This window comes from Ailuropoda melanoleuca, chromosome 12 (genome assembly GCF_002007445.2).
Source record: "Ailuropoda melanoleuca isolate Jingjing chromosome 12, ASM200744v2, whole genome shotgun sequence".
NCBI classification, from domain to species: domain Eukaryota; kingdom Metazoa; phylum Chordata; class Mammalia; order Carnivora; family Ursidae; genus Ailuropoda; species Ailuropoda melanoleuca.
In genome coordinates, this window is record NC_048229.1 from 44811614 (window position 1) to 44831474 (window position 19861).

Consider the following 19861-nt stretch of genomic DNA (forward strand, 5'->3'; position numbering starts at 1 on the left):
TATATATATATACAATGCTATATTACTCAGCCGTCAAAACAATGAAATCGCCATTTACAATGATGTGGATGGAACCAGAGGGTATTATGCTAAGCAAAATAAGCCAATCAGAGAAAGACAATTATCATATGAGTTCACTCACATTTGGAATTTAAGAAACAAAACAAGGATCATAGGGGAAGGGAGGGGAAAGTAAAATAGGATGAAATCAGAGAGGGAGACAAAGCATAAGAGACTCTTAACTCTAGGAAACAATCGGAGGGGTGCTAGAGGGGAGGGGGAGGGGGATGGGGCAACTGGGGGAGGGGCATTAAGGAGGACAGGTGATGTAATGAGCACTGGGTGTTATATGAACTCCACCTCTGGAACTAATGATACACTATACGTTAATTTATTGAATTTAAATAAAATACACTTTTAAAAAAAGGAACCAAATGGATAAAGGCACATGGAGGGAGCTGAGCTAACGAGAGGCAGGCATGAGTGTTTCCACTGTGCGCCCCTCTGGGTTGGGCATCTTCCCAGCGCTGGAAAAGACCCCAGAGATGGGAGAGACTACACTACCCTTTTCAGTTGTGTCTGTGGTCTGTCTCTCTTCACCAGCGCGAGCTCCATGAGGGGAGGGATCTTTGCTTCACAGCTGTGGCCGCAGTGCTGAAGGTGCTCAGCAAACACCCGTGGAAGGAAGGAAGAAAAGTGAAGGTGGCGGGCAGTTTTCCTGGGGTTTCATTTTCCATCTCACCTGCGTGCGGGGCACCACCTCGGTCTCCCACCCTGGCTTTCCCAGCGCTGCAGAAAAAGCGGCCTCCCACCCGCCCGGGGAGGGGAGCTCCGAAGTCAGGCTGGTGTCTGAGCCCTTGTGGCCCTCCAGAGTCAGTGCAGTGAGAGCCCCACTGTAGCAGCTGCTGCTGGGGAGGGGAGCAGCCGCGGGCTCCTCTGCTGAGGGGTGTGAACTGGTGTAACTGCCGCAGGGAACGGCCGGGAAGCACCCGCTAAAGCATACGTGTGTCTGTCCTGTGGACACAGCAGTGCTACCCCTACCATGCACCTGAAGGACTGAGAGCTTCGTCCACCAAAGACCTCTACGGGCATGGTCCCAGCAGCTTTCTTCGTGCTAGCTCCCGACTGGAAACAACCCAAATGCCCGTCCACAGTAGAGCGGACGCCCAGTTGTGGAGGGCTCCCTCAATAGAATATTCCACCCCTTGAAAAACACCAACTACAGTTGCTCACGGCAACATGGGGGAGTCTTACACACATAATTTGAACAAAGAAGTCTGGGGGAAAAAATGCATACAATATGATTCTATTCATAGGAATTAAAAAAAAACAACAACAAGGGAAAACTTTGGTGAACACCAGTCACCCTCAAAGGCAAGACCCTTGGGGAGCACCTGAGGGAGCTATCTTGCCCTAGGAGGTACCCATGTGCTTGCACACTTGTGTGTGTGTGTGTGTGTGTGAAGTCTCACTGAGCTGAAGTCTCACTGACTTAAGATTCGTGCACTTTACTGGATGTAGGTTAGACCTCAATAAAAAACCCCGAAGTCCCAGGGGGTGCCCCAGATGGCTGAGTGCCCCCACTTATGAACTATGTGTCCCCCATGCTAATTTCCTCCTCCTACTGCTCTGAAGACTTATTGATTTTCCTAACTGCTCACTCCTTGACCTTTGGAGAGGAGATCAATGTGCGAAAGACCTTGGACCGAACAGTGGAGGACCTGGGTGCTCTCAGGAAGCCCCTCCTTGCAGAGCTCAGTGTTTCTGCAACATTGTTGTCCTAACTGGACGACGATTGGATGGGCTTTGTTTCCCCAAATCAGGTTTGCATCTGAATTATGTTTGTTCCTCAGAGTTTTGACTCATGTGATAATCAGCTTGTGCCTGAGTGAGATCTCGCATTGTTTCTGACTTGAATAAAGGAAACAATCACTGTGGTCCATTGTGCTTTTGAATGCTCTGTTTTCATATCTTGGAGCCATTCATCATCGGGTGGGTTTCTCCCTAATTGAATTGAAAGCTGCACAGTGTCTTTTCGACAGCCTCGTTCTGGGATGAAGGTAGGGCTCCCGAGCCCTTTCCCAGGACCCCTCCTGAGAGCCAGGCTGTGACCCGCTGCCATGTGACTCTGGACCGCTTCTCTCTGCACAGGTGGGAGAAGTGAACATGGACCCTTGCAGCCCTCAGTACGTCCCCTCAGTCCTACCATCTAGGTGGGTTGTTCTGACCCGGATCCTGTGCTCATGTCTAGGGCCAGGATGTGGATGGCTTAGCTGCGTGGGAGGAACAGTCCTGTGTTTGCCTTTATCCCCCCCGCACTACCACATTCACACGCTCCGACACTGTATGTGGGGGGCTCCCCCCACCAAGCGATTCTCCGCAGCCCCAGCTCGGGGTCCTACAGTCCAGTCTGGTTCTGACACAATCTCCCCGATGTTAGTGCAGATGCCACACACAAGACTGCCCCCACTTCAGACGGCAAGAGCAGTCCGGGGTGTCACCTGTCCTTGCCACCGACCAGCTATAAATCAGGGTTCCCATGATGCCCTCCTTGGGCTTGATGATTTGTTAAAAGAGCTCACAGCACTCAGTGAGATACGCTGAGCAGTTTATCATAAAGGATGGGATAAAGGCTACAGAGGAGAAGCCGGGTGAAGAGACACGTTGGGCAAGGTACGCGGGAAGGCTGTGAGCTCCCCGCCCAGGCGCACCACCCTTCCAGCACCTCCCTGTGTTCGCCAACCCAGAAGCTCTCTGAACCTCGTACTCCTGGGGTTTTTATGGAACCTTCATCATGTCTGATCATTAGCTTAGTTTCTGGTCACCCTCCCGTTTCAGGAGAATGAGGGTGGGACCGAAAGTTCCAAGCTTCTCATCATGGCTTGGTCTTACTGGTGTCCACTGTGTTCTGCCTCATTACGACACAAGGCACTGCGGTCACCCGGGAAATTCTGAGGTACTTGGGAGCTCTGTGCCAGGAATTGGGAGTAGAGACCAATGCTTTTTTTTTTTCTTTTGTATTATTTCACGCCAGGGAGTACCAGAGTATGAGTACCCAAAGGAGGAACATACAGAGAAGCCACAGGTGCCCAGCACCCCGTGAGCCCCCTCCAGCAGCAGGGGGCAAGGAGCTGGGAGCTGGCCTCTGTTTCAAGGTGAGCACATGAGTGCGGAACAGAAGGGCGTGGGGGGCCTGGGCCTGTCCTGGGGGTGATGACTACATCCCGGTCCCCAGCCAGACTCCCTCTCCCTGAGAGCCTCTGCCTTGACTCTGTCTCTTAGACCAGCTCTGGCTCAAGCCTGGGGGAAAGAGCTAAGCAAGTGGCTAGCTTGGCCCAAGGCTGAGAGGGTTCCAGACATTCTGGGTGGGGGTGGGGACACCAGGAGGCTTGGTTGGGATACAAAGGAAGGCATTCTGGCATTTTAAGAATGTTGGCAATTTGCAACTGCATAAAGTTTCCTTTTGCACAGACAAAGGAAAACTTTTGTGTGTGTGTGTATGTGCCTGTGTGTGTGTGTGGTTTCAGAATCCTGGAAGCCTGTTCCCACACCCCGGGTGTTGCTGTGGGCAGTGAGGGGTCGCAGTAAGCCCCCACCGTGCAGAGAAACAGCGGGCAGCAGCACCGGTGACGGGCTCCAGGCACCCACCTCCCCTCCTCCTAGCTTGGGCGCTACTCTGAGCAGAACTGCTCTCCAGAAAGGCTGTGTTTTGGGGTCAGAATATCTGGCAGGACCCCCTAAAGTGACACTCCAGGGATTGAAATTTCCCCTTGTTTTTGCCCAGAAATGTCTGGCTTGGTCTTCCCTCCAGCCCCCTTCTCTCTCTCCCCGCCCGCCTGCCAGCCTTTCTGTTTTCAGCATTGGAACATTCCAGACAGAGCTGGGCTCTGTGGTGGTGAGGGGAGCCAGCAGGACATAGGACTCTGGGAGGACACGGGACAGGGCTCTGGCGCTGCCCCTGATTCGTGAGCGTCAGGGGTGCACCTGCCCTGGGGGCCTCGGCTTCCCAGCCCCAACAGTGAAGGAAATGGGGAGAAGCACCCGAGAGCTTCCTGGATGTTCTCTCCCTTCCTGACTGTGAGCCCCCGCCCTCACTCTTGATTCCTCCCTTCTAGACTTCTCCAAAAGCTAGTCTGAGACCGTGACAGGGGAAGTCTGGGAGGGCAAAGTAGGAGGCAGGCTGAGAGGGGCGGGAGGGGTGTGTGCACGCGTGTATGCACAGGGCTCACTGTCCGTTGGGATAAGGACTCTACCTCGTGGCCCTTGGCCCGGGCCCATCTCTGTGGTCTTGCCTGAACCGCTCCCTCCAGGGCCCTACGGAAGCTCCTTCAGGGCCCCAGTGCTCCATAGCCTCCCCCAGGTTGGGCCTGGGTGGTCTAGGAAGGTGCAAGAAGGTGGGGGACAGGCAAGGGTCAGGAGAGCCCCCCGCCCCAGTGCTGGGCTCAAAGGCGTGGGTACAGGTGCCAATGGAGGCCGGACTAGCTGGTTGGGGAAGCTGACGGGGTCAGTTTGGATGCAGCGGCTTTGAGGTTCCGTGACCCCAGCATCTTGCCAACATCCCCCAGGAGCTGGGGGAAGTCCCAAGGCCACCTTCCAAGAAAGGCGTCTGCAGAACCCGGCTGAGAGTTGTGGGGGCTGCAGGTGAATGATGAATGATTGGCCCCTGCCCTCGAGCAGCCCAGACTCGAAGGCCCACTCAGGCACCTCATGACGGAGGGAGGGTGGGAGCCAGAGCTGGGGCTGTAGATGCTCCGGGAGCACAGACGGGACAGCCACGCTGCCCTGGGCCAACCGGGAAGGCTGCAGAGGGGCGGTAGCGGCAGCACTGGGGCCACAGGGAGGCCCGAAGTTCATGCACAGAGGGGGATGCTGCGTTCAGAGTCAGCAAGTAGCCCAGAGAAGCCCAGGGTCTGGCTCTGTCCGCCTTCAATCCCTCCTCTTGCCCCAAGTTCTGTCCTCTGAGCCCAGGTCTCTCGCTAAGTCTGCTCAGGGCTAAGGCCATGCACACACGTGGAGGCTGTGCGCCCCTTCGCAGACGGAGCCTGGCTGCAGACAGAGGCAGGGCAACAGCTGGCAAGCACTGAGGGAGGCTTCGGGCAGCCCAGAGCCTGCTGGCGCTCGGTGTGAAAAACCTCAGACTCGGAGGCGGCCTCTCCCCTGCCCACAGGCCTCTGAGGGTTACTTCCTGCAGGCCTGGGTCAGAGGCAGGCCAGCGGAAGTGGCTGCCTTGGTTTGTGAGAGTGGCCTGAGAGCCCTAGGATCCTGGCTGAGAACTGGGTCAGCCTTGCAGTCCCTCCCCACCTGCCCGGTAGCTGAGCCTGGCAGGGGCCCTGACTTCCCCTGCAGACTCCTTCTGGCTAAGTCCCCAAGAACAGGCTGGGGCCGGGCAGAGGCCAAGCCAGCTGACATCCTCTAGGGCCAACCTGGATGATGTCCCCCTGCAAACAGGTCTGACGTCACGTCTCCATAAAGCTCTGCCTGGGTGGGGGTGGATGGGTGCTTCCTGTCCCTGCTGACAGGGCAGCGGTCAGAGTCTGTGGGAAGGGGCTGCTCCCCAACCCTCCAGAAAGAGGCCAGGGCCTCCGGTTCCTCATCCAGCACTTGACCGGAGGCTCCAGAGTTGAGGCTCAATTGCCATCTCATTATCATCTCTTCTGCCCCAAGGCCCCCAACCTCATTTCTTATTTGATTCATTTATTCAATTCACAAACGTTCAGCGTCAGGGGCAGGAGGGGATAGTGATCAAAAGACCCAGAGTCCCAGTCCTGGCGGAGACCACCATCCTCTTTGACAAAGTCGTGCCTCCCTGGGGCTCAGCCAAACATCACCTTCTCCAGGAAGCCCTCCCTAATCACAGTACTATTCTGGGGGCTCTGGCCACTGGCTTCATCTATCCCTCTCTCAGGACTCAGGCCACATCCCCTTCAGACTCAGGATGGTCTTGTGTGTAACCTGGCTCTGCCTTCCTGGGACCAGCGGCCAGCGGTCTCAGTGAGAGGCAGCCAGTGTCACCATCAGCATCACTGCCCCCCCCATCGTCATCAAGGAGGGGTAAGATTCCTCCAGTCCCGTCAACCCCTTGCTTGGCTCCCTGCCTCTGACAGACAGTGCCCAGTAGTGAGCAGCGCCCATGCCAGCCGGCCCTATTTAAGAAAACTCAGCATCAAAAAGTCCCAACAGTCAGAACTCCCAGGTAGGGGTCACTGGCTTAGTGCCTGCAGAGGCCTCCCTCAGTATCCGAGTCCTGAAGGACCACTGCAGCCCTGCCCTGCAGGGACAGGTCAAACTCTAAAGGGAGGCCTGCCTGTCAGTCCATCCCCGAATGCCCTGAAGTCACTGCTGAGACTTCCCTTTCCACCTGGAGAGACTTCGGTCAGGGCTGATGCCACAGGAGCGCTTCTGGCAATGCTGAAGTGGTGGGGGGCTCCAATGCCCCTCAAATGCACGGGCCCCATCCTTGGACCCTCCCCTCGGACCCTCCCCTGGCCGGTCTCTACCTCCTAGGATGAGGGGCAGGGCAGGCCCCTCCCAGGGCTGGAGGTTCAGCCTCTGGCAGGAACACGGAGTCCGTGCACAGCTGGGAGGAAGGATCCCTGGGCTGTGGAAGGGAGCACTGGGCTGCCAGGACAGTGGGTTCCCGGTCCTTGCCAGGCCTTGTAAGCAAAGCCCCAGGAGAGAGCGAAGGCTGGGACATAGGCCCAGCAGACCCAGCCCTGCAGCCAGACCTCAAGCTTCATTCTGGGAAGAGCGAACATCGCGAAGAGCAGAGGCACTGACTCAGCTGAGAACTCCTGACCTCCAAGCGCAGGGGCGACGCAGTGGCCAAGGGCAGGGGTCAACCGTGTGCCCTCGACTAGGGGCAGCTCCGGAGCCTCGCAGGACCACACCTGCTGGGGAAGTAGGTGAGAGAAGGCAGAAACCCCGGCAGGCAGCCTGGCGGGCAGCCAGCCCCTTCTCACAACAGCCTGGGGGGCGGCTGGAGGCAGGGCCTAGCCTGACCTGTGACCCAAGCCAGGCTGACGAGGCTGTCCCTGAAGGGGACCAGACCTAAAGGAGTCTGAGATGGGGTCTCCTGAGGCAGTACCTTCCCTTCTCGGGCCCACATCTTCTGTGAGGTCCTGCTTCCTCCCAACCCATTCCCCTCTGGGCTTCAGTGGCCTGGGGCGCTGACCATCGCTGACCTCCCACACGGGCCCAGGGCAAATGTTCAGCCCATGGCATTTATCTTGCTTCCTGGCGCACCATCTGCTGTCATCCAGAACAGGGGAGGGGCCGGCCCTTTAGGAGGAGATGGGGACAGCCAAGGCTTACCATCCACCACCCACCACCACAGGCAGACGTGGCCTCAGTGGAGCCTAGCTCCCCTCTCAGGGATCCTAGGAGTCTGGGGAGGCTGTCCAGCCACTCTCTCTGCCTCAGCCATCTGCCCACAGCAGTCAGGGCAAGCTCTGGAAAGCAAAGAGCACACTTGCTGCCTTGTGGAAGGTTCCAGTGGCTCCCGGATCGTCTGAGCTGGCCCCACCACCTGTCTGGCCTCAGTCCAGCCATGCTGCTCCAGAACACCTCCTCTCCTCAGGGCCTTTGCACTTGCCATTCCCTCTGTCTGGAACGCCACCTCCCCAGCTGGCATTGCTCGCTCTTTCTCACCATTTGCGGGGAGCTCACCTCCGTGGAGTGCTGCCTTCCACCTGCCCACCGTGTCATGCCTCAGTCTCTGTCCCCAGTCCCCTGTCCCCAGGACTGACACCACCAGCTCCCATGCCTATTTGTCTCCTCGGCTAGAGGAGAAACCTTGAGTGGGGACCTTGTGTGTCTCACCCATGACTGTGTCCCCAGCACCTGGCATGGCACAAAGCAATGCATCTGCATGAATGAAGGCCCCTCAAAGCTTGTTGCCACGCAAGCCCTTGAGTCCTTGCAGGCCCTAATAGGTGGGGGGTACTGGGGAAGCAGGCCTAAGGCTCCCGGGCTGAGGGCTGAGCCAACAGCTGCCCAGTCCTGGTGAGGAGGGCATGGCTCTTGGCCACCCGCCCCGCACGCCTAGGGTCTAGTCTGTGCCCTGTGGCAGGCCCCTGCAGAGAAGGCTGGCAGGGTCCAGCTGCAGGCAGTCCTCCTTCCTGTCCACAAGAATGCTGCGCGGTGCTTCCTCTCCCCCTTCACCAGGTATGGGAGGCTCCAGGGGAGTGGGGCTGTGACCAGGAGGCCAGGGGTTGGAGCTGGGCACTCCCTGTCCCAGCACCAGCCCTGGGGGGAAGGGACGGCACTGCCTGGCCGGGCTGTGAGAGGGTATCTGATCTGTCTTCAGGAAGTTGCCCCTCACTCCGTGACCTGTCCTGCCCTGAGCCCTCTGCCCAGGCAGAACCAGCCTCGACCAGTTTGTGTGGCTCAGGGAGGCCAAGGGCTTGAAAACAAACCAGTTGTTCTTGGAAGCAACTCTGACCCTCCCCTGCCCGCTCCCTCTGCCCGTGCAGGAAGGCCACAGGCAGGCCCTGGTGCCTGGCGCTTTACCCCTTCTGCCCTCCCTCACAGGGGTGGCACCCCTAGCTGCCCCTGGGAGCCAGAGACCAGCTGAATCGGAGGTGGTATTCTAACCAGACCCTCAGGGTTCTGTCTGCACAGGAGGACTTGAGAACAGGCCAGAGGGCGATTCTTCCCCCAGGGCCTGGAGCCCGGTGAAGGGGTTTGAGGCACGGTGCCATGTGGGCCAGAGGAGGCTTTCCTGGTCCCAGAGTCACTACTTCCAGCGGACAGTGACTTCCCCCTCCGCCACAGTGGGCTCTGGCCGAGGTCAGCCCTCCAACAGGGAAAAACCAGAGCAGAAGCAAATCGGGAGACCATCAAAGGACCCACGACCATGTCGCCAGCTGTGGGCCAGGCCTCAGGAGGCTGGCATTCCAGCTCCAGCCCCAACACACTAGCTCTGAGCAAGGCCACTAACTGCACTTGGGGCTTCCCCACTCAGCGACACCGTCCCCAGGGGCAGGCCGGGCAGGAGGCCGCCTGGGAGAGCTTTAAACCGGGAAGGCCCAGGCAGAGCTGGACAGGGGCTGTGTGTGTACTCACTGTCCATCCATTTAGATGACTCATGCCAAGGGAACAGGGTTACAGGTGCCAGGCCGTGGGCAGAGCACGCAGGTGGACAGGGACGTGTCCTCGGGAAGCAGCCCAGGTGTGGCATGAATGTCTGACCCCACTGTGCTGCCAGTGTTCCTGGGACACCCAGCGTGGGGGACAGCTGTGCACATCTGCCACCTTGCACGGTTTCAGCCCCTGATGAGCTGTGTCTGAAGCAAGACACTCCTGAATTTTTTGACCATGTGAGTCAGTAAACGTTCTTTTTATTGTTAAATCAGTGTGGGTAGGGTTTCTGTCACTTGCAATGAAGGGTTCTAACAGAAAACACTGCTTTCCCTAGCCACAGGGCGAGACAAGGACAGGACCAAGGGGCATCAGACACCTTGAGAGAGGGGAGATGGGGCCAGAGGTCCGGGCACGTGCCCTGGACCCCAGGGAGCCAGGCTGCAGTCCCACGCCTGGTGGGCATGGCAGTCTCTTGCCTGGCTCAGGGTGATCCCACATGCCTGGCCTGAGAAGGCCCAGCCATCTGGGCAGGTGGGTGCCAGCAAGGTGCATGGGCAGAACTGGTTTCCAGCACTCCCAGTCTTCCCTGGGGGTGTGCTTCTCTGGCAGGCAGGTGCTGGGGTGCACGGCCTCAGGGGACCTCCCCCAGTCCTGTCTTCCCTCTGGTCCTGAAAGGTGCCCGGGGTTGTTTAGTTCAAGGCATCATCTGGGACCACAGCTCCTAGGGCCAAGAAAAGGCATTTATTGGCTCCTAAGAGGCCACAGTGTTTTGAGTCTGCGAAGTGGAAAGAGAATTACCTGAAGTGGAAAAGAGGGATGCCAAAGTCCAGCACAAAGGCACCGGGGTCCGCAGAGAAAGAGCCATTCCCACGGTCCCTGCCACCCACGGGGCCGGGGCCGGGGGGGCCGGGGTGGGGGGCAGCCCGGGAACTCCGCCCTCGCAGGGGCCTGGGCCACGGAGTCCGCTCGGGTGCCGAAGGGACCGGGAGGCCCTCCCCGACAGCCGCGGAGCCCGGTCAGCTGTGGAAGGCTGACCAGGAGACGCCCGAGGAGTAGAACTCCACACGGCTGGGCCAGTCGCCGTCCCCACTGCCCTCCCTGTCCTCGTCAGAGTCCTCATCGTCCCCACTGGACGCCCCGCAGACGGCCCCCGCGAGGTAGGCGGGCTGCCCGGGGGACCCCACGCCCGGCTCTTCCTCCTCCTCCTGCCGCTTCTGGGCGGCCAGCTCGCGGTAGCAGAGGGTGCAGACGCGCAGGGGCTTGGGCGACAGGCGCGGCAGGAGGAAGCGCTGGCGGGAGCACTCGGCACAGACCACGAAACCGCACTTGCGGCAGTGGTGGCGCCGCGTGAGCGCGGAGAAGCGCGTCTGCGTGCAGCGCATGCAGATGTCCGTGGCCTTGTCCGGGATCCAGGGCGCCGCGTGCTCCGTGCTGGGCTGGCGGCCCGTGGCCAGCAGCTGCCGCCGCACGCACTCCTCGATGTGGCTGATCCACTCCTGGCGCTCGGTGGTGGAGGCGGCTGACACCACGAAGGACTTCTTGGCCGTCTTGATCATCCAGCGGTTCTTGGCCTGCAGGGTCTCGGGCAGCGGCTCGAGCGTCACCTCCTCCAGCGGGATGATGTGCTGGCTGCGGTACTTGCGCTTGCTGAGCACGATGCTGCCGTACACCAGGATGTCGTTGAACAGGAAGAAGATGCGCGGCTTGGCCTTCTTGCGGCACTCCTTAGTCAGCACGCCCTCGCCCAGCAGCACCCTGCCTGGCAGGGCCAGCGGCTGCCCCGACGCCCCGAAGCAGCTCTCGACGGCCGCGATGCGCTGGCTGTTGATCTCCGTGTTGGCCAGGTAATCCACCATCTTCTCCCGCAGCCCGGCTGTGGGAGGAGCGGCAGGTGAGGGTCCAGCCCGGGGTGGGGGGGGGGTGGGACCACACGGCCCATGACCCCCACCCAGCTTACTGTCTCCCGCCCCGCCCCCCCCAGCCAGACAAGCCACTCATTATCCCAGTGTAACCCACAGGGCCCAGACGGCTAGCCAACCACACAAACTCGCTGCCCCAGAAGTCACGAGCCAACTCTTCAACAAGGAGCAGCCAGAGATGAAGGGGGAGTCCCCAGTGAGGGGCACGTCGAGGATGGGGGGCGGCAGAGAAGACGTGTGACTGAGCCAGGCCACCACTGTGGCCAGTGCGGGCTCAACTTACCTGGGCAGCCTTGGGAGCCAGAGGAGAACACGCCTCAGTGCTGTCCACCCAAGGGGCAAGGCTACTGAGCCCCAGTTGCCATCCGGGGCTCCCAAGAGCACGATAGACTAGGCACTTTGGGCCTGCTCCAGGGGGAACGGGCAGGTGCAGGTGCACGTATCGGGACAGCGAGTGCCAGGCACCAGGTGTCTGCAACCCTAACCCATCACAGACTCCGCCACCCACCAAGCCAAACCATCACAGACCAGCAGCCGGCTCCCTTGGCCTGTGGCTCAGTGGTCACCATGCCTGCGTCGCAGATACCACCTGCTGAGTGCTTCCTCCATGTCGAGCACTACTATCTTATTTAGTCCCCAAACCAGCTCGAGGATGCAGAATCCCCCAATGATGGGGGAAACTGAGGCTCTGTGAGTAAGCTCCCAGAGCTTGTTCCCCGGGAGACAGCGCCTTCCTCCATGGAGTGTAAGGCCCACTCTGTCCTCCTCTGCCAGGCATGAAATGTCGATGGCCCAGATCTCATCCAGCACCCCCCATTCTGTCCACACACTCCCTTCAACCCTCTGGAAGACCACCCAAATACTGCTGACTCCCCAGGTCAACCCTCCAGCCATGGACGTCCACCTGCCCACGTGATTTCCCACCTGCTCATCTAAGAAGGTCCTCAAATTCAACAGGCCCAGCACAAACCCATCTTTTCCCTCCCGTTCTTCTTTTCCATGAACAGAACCACCATTCACCCATTTGTTCGAGCCCCAAATCTAGGACTCATCCTTGAATCTCCTCTTTCCTGTACCCCCAACAGTCACCTCATGAGCAAGCGCCACCATTTTTCTCTCTCACAACTGGCCAGAATTTGCCCACTTCTCCCCACACGGGTGTACCACTGAATCACAGCAAGGCACCATCATGTCTTGCCTAAAATAGGCTGTCCCATGCTGGCTCCATCCTGCGACTGGGCTCTCAGTTCTCACCTCCCTTCGGAAGGGGTCTCTGACAACGCCATCTCAAGTACAGGCTTGGCAAACTATGGCCTGAGGGTCAAATCCGGCCCGCAGCCTGTTTTTGTAAATAAAGTTTTATTGGAACACAGCCACGCTCATGCACTTAAAATTGTCTGTGGCTGCTTTCATGCTGCAATGGCAGAGATGACTAGTGGTGACAGATACCATGGGCTGTAAAGCCTAAAATATTGACTACCTGGCCTTTTACACAAAAAGTTTGCTGTCCCTTGCTCTAAGATGTTACCTATTTTGTTTTTTCTTCCAGGACTTATCAGGGCCTACTATTTTCTTGTCTATCGATCATTTGCTTACATGTTTTCCATTTCCCTCACTGGGTTCTAAGCTCCATGAGAAAAGGAACCTTTTCTTGCTCACTACAGTATCTTCAGTGCTTAGAACAGTGCCGAGCACACAGTAGGTGTTCTGTAATTCGCTAGCGAATGAAGGAACCTTTCCAAAGCTCCCCGAGGACCTGCCGTGCATGAGTCAGCCTTACATCCAAGGAGGAAGCAGGTGAGTGAGAGCTGACCTCACGGCCACCGCCATGTGCACACGTGTGCACAGGCATACACAGCATGACCCTGGCCAAGCCAATCACGCACATGGTATTTCTGGGTCACCACACTGCAGTTCTGTAAGTCAGACCACTTGTGGGAAACCAGAGCGGGGCCCAGGGTGGGGGCGGGATGCATTGCACAAGAGGGGTGCTCGGCCCCCTGAGTCACAGACCGCTTGCCCCCTTCAGACCACAAGGCATCCTGAGAATTGCTGCCCACACCACCTTATGTAAGAACCACTATTTTTAGGTTGCTAATCTTGGCTGTGTGTTGCAAACCTCGCTGATTATTTGTGACAGACCTGGGCTGTCCTGCTAGGACTGATCACTGGGTCCCTGCTGTGGACAATCTGGCAAAATTCCAGAGGCCCCGGGTGGGCTGAGTGCTGGGATGGGCTGGCTGAGGGCTCCGCAGGAGGAGCTCAGAGCGCGGCAAACCAAGACCCCCAAGAGCCGTTGAGTTCATGACCCGCAGCGGAGATGACAGAGATGACAGAGATGCCTAGCGGCGGGGGAGCGGGTCCCACACCCAGGCCACTCACACGCGAGAGGACTGCCGGCAGCTACGAAGACTCACCCAATCTCTGTGGATCAACGTGGAGTGACAACAGACATCAGACACTGCGGGGGGAAAAAGCAACCTGCCGGACGGTATGTGACAGCTTATGTGTACACATTACGCAACATTGCAAACGTGTTTAAGAACTAGAAACACGAATAAAGATGGAGAGGATGCAACTTTGCACTCATGAGGGTGGCTACTATTAAAAAATAAATAAAAACCTGAAAGACCCAGGCCATAACAAGTGTCGGCAAGGACGTGGAGAAGTTGAAACCCTGGCGCACTGTTGGGGGAAATGTCAATGGGTGTAGCACTAAGAAAAAGAGTATGGAGGCTCCTCGAGAGATCAAATTTAGAAATCTCATATGACCCAGTAATTCTATTCTTGGGTGTCTCCCCACTGGAAAGCAGGGTCTCCCCACTGGAAAGCAGGGTCTCCTGCTATTGCCCACCGACGTTCACAGCGGCATTATTCGCGGTAGCTGCAAGGCAGAAGGAACCCAAATGTCCATCGGTGGGTGAACAGCTGAACAAATGTGCAACAGAAGATTATTCAGCCATAAAAGGAAGGGAACTCTGACCCCTGCTACCACATGGATGAACCCTGAAGACATTTACGCTCCGTGAAATAAGCCAGTCACAAAACAAGTACAGTATGGCTCCACTCACATGCAGCACTGCAAGTAGTCAAATTCACAGAGACAGAAAGGAGAAAGGTGGTTGCCCAGGTTGGGGGCCGGCAGGAGGAAGAAGAGCTGTTATTTAATGGGTACACAGTTTCGGTTTTGCAAGATGAAAAGAATTCTAGAGATGATTCACAACAATGGAGATATACTTACTACCACTGGACTGCACACTCAAAACTGCTTAAGACGGGTTAAAAACCAGTGATGGACCCCAGCAGAAATCAGGAGAAAGGGGCCTGGAGAAAGCGCACCTGGATGTAACCAGCTATGGGTGCGGGGAGTGGATCAAGGAGGACTTCACCTTTATCTAGAATATTCTTTCTTTTATTTTAAAACAAAGAAGCAGCAAAGTGATAAAATCACAATAGCAGCCAACTGCGGGAAGTAGGAATGTGAGCTTCTTTTTCTTTCTCTCTAAATGTAAGGTCCTCAAAAAGACAAGAGTCACAGGACAGAGTCTGCACCCAGAGCCCTGAGCTCCACTGGCTGGGAGCTCCACCCTGCAGGGCTCACAGCGGGTCACCTGGCCGGGCCTCCCCTGACCGCACGGTGTCAGGGCTCAGGGACACAGGCGATGCCGGGAGGGAGCAATGAGGAAGGATGCCACTTGTTCCCTCCGAGCTGTGTGTCACCCAATCTGATGGCCACGGACTGAGGCTTAACACATTTGGCTGCTCAGGCAGACAGACTATGTGCTGAGATGGAAGAGAGCAGACGGCCCCCATCTGGCCCTGGGGGGTGTGGTGAGCTCTAGAGGCCAGCTTGCCCAGGTCCCCCTCTGACCCGAAGCTACCCAGGTGGGCAGCATGGAGGAAGTGAAGAGCAGAACCCAGGGAAGGGAGAGGTTTAGGCAAGACAGGGCCTACAACACTGTCCCCTTGTCCCTTGTAGGGGGTACCGGGATGCCCCATGCAAGACCCCCATGCTGCCTGGCCCCAGCCAATGATTTTCAGATCCTTTCCAGGCCCTAACTGCCCCCGCCCGGTTGCCGGCAGCCACAGGTGGCCCAGGAAGGGTGGGATATTTGTGAAAGGGGTCTGGGCTCTGAGTTGATCCCACACACTGAGTGCGGTATCCAGAAGGCTCTCACGCCCCTCTCCTCCATGAGCCTATACTGGGTCCCAGGCTGGGTGAGGGCTGGGCAGACAACATTCTCCCAGGGTTCCCCCCAAGTTCGCCCACCCCTCCCACAACCATAACTTCACACCTGGTTTGACAGGGCCTGGAGATTTTTCTTGGTAAATACAGCATCCCTTCACTCAAGCAGTTGGGGAATCCTCCTTTTTACTGTTCTCACCAAAGAAGTGAACCTCCCTCCTTTAAGACAGGGGAGGAGAGAGCTGACCCATTTCTCTTGGGACTGGCCTGCCTCAGGACAGCCTCCAGCCTTGGGACAGTGCCTGTGCTGATTCCAGTGTGGTACCCAGCACCTGGGCTGCTGACAGAGGGTGGACACTTGAGAAGCGTCAGTGTCTGGCGGCAGGGAAATGACTAGAGCTGCTTTTGGGGAAGGGTTTGGGGGGCCGCCAGGCTCCTGGGCTGGCCCTCCTGAACACAAGTGATCCCACCACCCGAGTGGGCCGAAGGTGCTCGGTCAGCACTGGGGTGTGGGAAGCCATGCTGCAAGTGTTGCTGGATGGCCAGGGTCCTGTACGTGACAGCTGAGGGGTCACACGCGATCTACACCAGGGCTGGCCAATCCAGATTGGGTCAGACCCAGTGCCCGCTTTTCTAAATCCAATTCATTGGAACACGGCAACAGACACTGGCTTGCAAAGCCTAAAACACTGACCATTTGGCTCCTTACAGGAGAAGTTTGCAGACCCCTGATCTATATCTCATCCACGCCACCCCATGCTGTCAAATGCAGAACGCACCTACTCCAGGACGGACCTGACACAGGGCTGTGTCCCGAGGGAACTTGCTCTCTCCTCCACTCAGAAACAGGCTGTGTGATTTGAGAGAGATGTCTGGGGCCCCACCCTGGGAACCCTGGAAAGCAGGACCTAGGAGGGGAATCCAGGTCCACCCTTCTGGGAGAGCTACAGCTGGGGACACTGCTTATCAGAGAGGGAGGTACCTGGCCAAGATCACAGAGGTGGGGAGTCAGGATGCTGGCCCCTTGTCCTTTGGCTTCTTCTGACTGGGGGCAGGCTGATTGATCGCCGCCCCTCCTTCCCTCCAGCCCCAACCAGGCCCACTGTGCCCCCATGCCTGCTGGATTTCACCTTCCAAATGTGTAGTGTAAGTCCCGTCGTGTGCTAGACACAGTCCTACCGCGCTTGGCACCAGGTGACAGCAAAGACGTAGGGACCAGGCCCTTTAGCAACAGACTCCCTGGTGGGACAGTCAGACTAGGAAGTAAATCAACAAGGTAATTTCTGATGGTGCGTGCTAAGTGCCCTGAAGCAAAAGGCTGATCTGCCTGGCAGAGCTGGGGTGGGGGTGGGGGTCAGGCAAAGCCTGGTGAGGAAGTAACCTTGCACCGAGCTTAACACTGGGAAAGAGCCAATCATGCAAAGGCCGGAGGAAAGAATGTTCTGGGCCTTGGGAACAGCTCAGGAATCCGACCTGTGGAGGCCATAGAGGAAGGAGTGAGGGGTAAGAGGTAAGGTCAAAGGGGCCAGCAAAGGCCAGTCTTGAAGGTTCAGAGGCCAAGATGAGGATTTGAGGTTTTCTCCAAGTACCCTGAGGAGAGTGCCATGATCCAAGTGTCCTTTCCTTCCAGAGGGGCTGCCCCTCAGCCTTGTCTAACCTGTGCTTCCTGGAGGCCCTTCTCCATAAAAAAAAAAAAAAAAAAAAAAGTTATAGGGAAAATAAACGTGAGGTGCTATTAACTGGAGCTTACAGCTCACCAGTTATAGTAGTAAGCACATTGTAAGTATTCTCTCACTTAATCCTCCAGAAAGCCCCACAGGGGAAAGTACCACCGCCATCATCAAAATACCGCCCAAGGGCTCCGTGGAGTGATGGGAGAGCCCAGCTCCAAGAAGGCATTCTTGACCAAAGACAGAATCAGAAATCCTCAAGTCCAGAGGGTGGGGCCCCTCTCCAAATGCCTGATCCCCTGCCCCACCCCCCAACCCCATCCCAACCCAGGAATCCCTTCGGGTCGCCTGGGCAGGTCCCTTAGCTAAGCTGGGCTGCCTCACCTCCTGTCTTGGCAGCCCTTTGGGCTGACGTGTGCAGAGACACAGGCCTAAGTCAGAGTCATCTCTCGGCCCGCACAGACCCCAGTGGAAATTATGTGCCCAGGAACAGCCCAGTACTAAGTGGAAACTCTGTGCCAAGAATGGCCCCAGCAATGATCCTCCCCTCCTGGCTGGCTTCTGACCCTCTGGGGTGAGATAAGAGCTTTGTTTAAATTGCAAACCAGTATTTTCCTTGCACTGTGAAGATCAAGTTTCAGAGTGCCTTGGAACTTTGGAACCTTTGGAACCAACCTTCTCCCCCCCGTAAAGGGGACTGAAGACACAGCTTCCCTGCTTAACTCTTTCGTGTTCAGGAAGAGAAAGGGAAGGAGATTCCAGCTGATTCCAGGTTGGGAAGGAACTGCCATCTCTAGGGGCCTGCCTTAGTGACTTCCTCTGTGAAATGGGAGATGAAGCCCAGCTTTGACAACTCCTACCAAAAATCACAAACTCCAACCCTTCGGGGGCCAGGCTATTCCACAGTGAGAGAGGCCAGAGAGGACCGCGGCCAGCCAGAAAGCACTGCCACCCTCCCCCCACCTCCCGGGTCCACTGGGGCTGCTGACTCTGCTCACTTGTGCAGACCCCGAAAACTGGGAGCAAGGAGTGAGGCCCCCCGATGGCGGCGTCAGGCCAGGACTCTCTGCCAAGGAACTACAGGTGTGCGGAGATCCCTGCCACCCCGGGGGGCAGCACCCGCGGGCGCCTCCAGATGTCCTCCGCGCGCATGTTACACATATCCGGGGACCCGGCTTCGACCCCCGAGCTCCCTTACCTGTGCTCACCCCGCCCTCCCTGGAGTCCCTGCAGTCTCCACCTCGCCTCCAGCACCCCCAACCAGCAGTAAGCGCCCTTCTCCGCGTCAGAGTCCGAGGTGGCTCTTGCTGCGCGCCTGTCCCGCCCGAGCCCCGGAGCCACCTCGGAAGGGCGGCCAGGTGAGATCGGAGGCGGCGGGCAGGTAACCTCCTTTCCCCGCGCGCCCCTGCCCGGCCGAGTGCCCTTACCTCCTCCGCCGGGTCCCGACGCGCCTGCGCCCCGCCCGACACCCCTCCGCGAGTCTGCCCTGGGCCGCGGCTTTCCGGTCAGGCTCTAGGCTACCCTGGCCCCGCCCGCGCGGCTGCAGTCCCACTCTCGCCGGACACGCCCCCCGCGGCGGCTCCGCCAATCGGAGCCCCGGCGCGCGGGCGGGGGCGGAGCCTGAGCTCTAGGCTCCCGGGGTCTGAGTGCCTGGGAAGTCTGCGCGGGCGGAGCGGCCCCAGTTAGAATGGGGTGGCGGTGGGCGGTCGCCGCTGGCAGGACCTGGACCGAGTTACTTTTCTGAACCTCCCGGGGCTGGTTCTCCAGTCTGACTCCCCCAGGCCCCTGCCCAGTTTCCCGTGTCGCCAGCCGCAGCCCCACACCCTGCCTGCTCCCACCTCGCTGGAGACCATCCTTGCAGGACTCCAGGGAGGCCCTGGAATTAGTATGCCTTGTGCTGCCTGTGGCTGGCCTCCCTGCTGCGCGCTGACAGTCATCTCCTCTAGGCAGCCGAATATTAAAAATCAGCAGCATTTAAACCTTTTTATATTTTAAACTTTTTCTAGTGGAAACTTTCAAACCTGCATGGAAGGAGAGCCAAGTTCAGTGGGGGTCCACTGAATGTACTCCCCGCGCTCTAACATTCCCAGCAGGTTATGCTGCCCCCCACCCGGGCCCTCCCCTGCCTCCTGGGACACTGGAATGAAATTCCAGGCCTCACCACTCCAGGAGGCCTGTCCCAGCCTACTTCTGGTCCCCTCTCCACACTTCATCTCACACTGGCTTCTTCCTATTCCTCAAAACCCCAAGGTTGTTCCCACTTCTGGGCCTTTGCACATCTCCTGCCTCCAGATTTTCCCATGGCTGCATTTTTGACATTGAAAACTCAAACTGCCATGTCTTCAGAGGCTTCCCTGACCACCCAAAGGAGCTCCCCGCCTCCATCCCAGCACCCTCAACTGCCTCACCCAGTTTTATGATTTTGTCAAGTATTTCTCCAACCTGAAGTCATCTTATTCAGTCTCTTGTTTACGTGTTCACGGCTTGTCTCCCCCACCTAGGCAGTGAGTCCCATGGACTGGACGATATTGATTGTGTGCCTTTCTGAATCTCCAGTGCTGAGAATGGAGTTCAGCACTTAGTAGAAACGCGGTCACTGTCTGTCCCACAGAGGCAGTTTGTCTTGCTAAATTCGGCAGATGCTGGGCACTTTAGAGAGGAGCCGGCTCGGGCCAGTGCAGTGTCTGCTGGCCAGGACCAAGGCAAGAGACAGCAGCAGGAGCAAGAGCTGACGCGGCCTGGAGGCTGGAGCGAGGAGGCCTGAGCTGAGCAGTGGTGACCTGCCCTCCTGGGCGCTGTGGGCAGAGCCTGGGAGGTGGGGCGGTGCCTCTCCCAGCCCAGGCAGAGTGAGGCCAGGACATGGGCTTAGAAGGGAAGGGGATGAGGCAAGGGAGGAGAGGGGAGGGAGAGGCCCTGAGAAACAAGGGGGGTGGAGGTGGTAGGCGAGTGAGAGGGCCACCCGTTGTGGCCTTGGAGAGCCCACCTCCCCACCACCACCACGTGCC

At 57.9% G+C, this 19861-nt stretch overlaps 1 protein-coding gene across 3 annotated transcripts; it reads right to left on the bottom strand.

Annotated features, from left to right (window-relative positions):
• Positions 1-9305: 9305 nt before the first annotated feature.
• PLEKHF1 (pleckstrin homology and FYVE domain containing 1) lies at positions 9306-18404 on the bottom strand. 3 transcript variants are annotated; one of them, XR_004619010.1, is made up of 3 exons: positions 18284-18404; positions 9880-10954; positions 9306-9802 (listed from the first exon to the last, which is right to left on the bottom strand). XR_004619010.1 is itself a non-coding variant. In XM_034638460.1 (2 exons), exon 2 carries the CDS (start codon positions 10935-10937, stop codon positions 10098-10100), a length of 840 nt encoding a protein of 279 aa, XP_034494351.1. In that variant the 5' UTR covers positions 10938-10954; positions 18284-18404; the 3' UTR covers positions 9306-10097. The 3 variants fall into 3 exon arrangements, 2 of the variants coding, with proteins under 2 accessions (XP_034494351.1, XP_034494352.1); XM_034638460.1 differs by having other exon boundaries at positions 9306-10954; XM_034638461.1 differs by lacking the exon at positions 18284-18404 and adding an exon at positions 18055-18259 and having other exon boundaries at positions 9306-10954.
• Positions 18405-19861: the final 1457 nt, after the last annotated feature.

Excerpts from the sequence above, each read along its gene's own strand:
- PLEKHF1 (XM_034638460.1), bottom strand. The coding sequence starts at position 10,937 with ATGGTGGATTACCTGGCCAACACGGAGATCAACAGCCAGCGCATCGCG.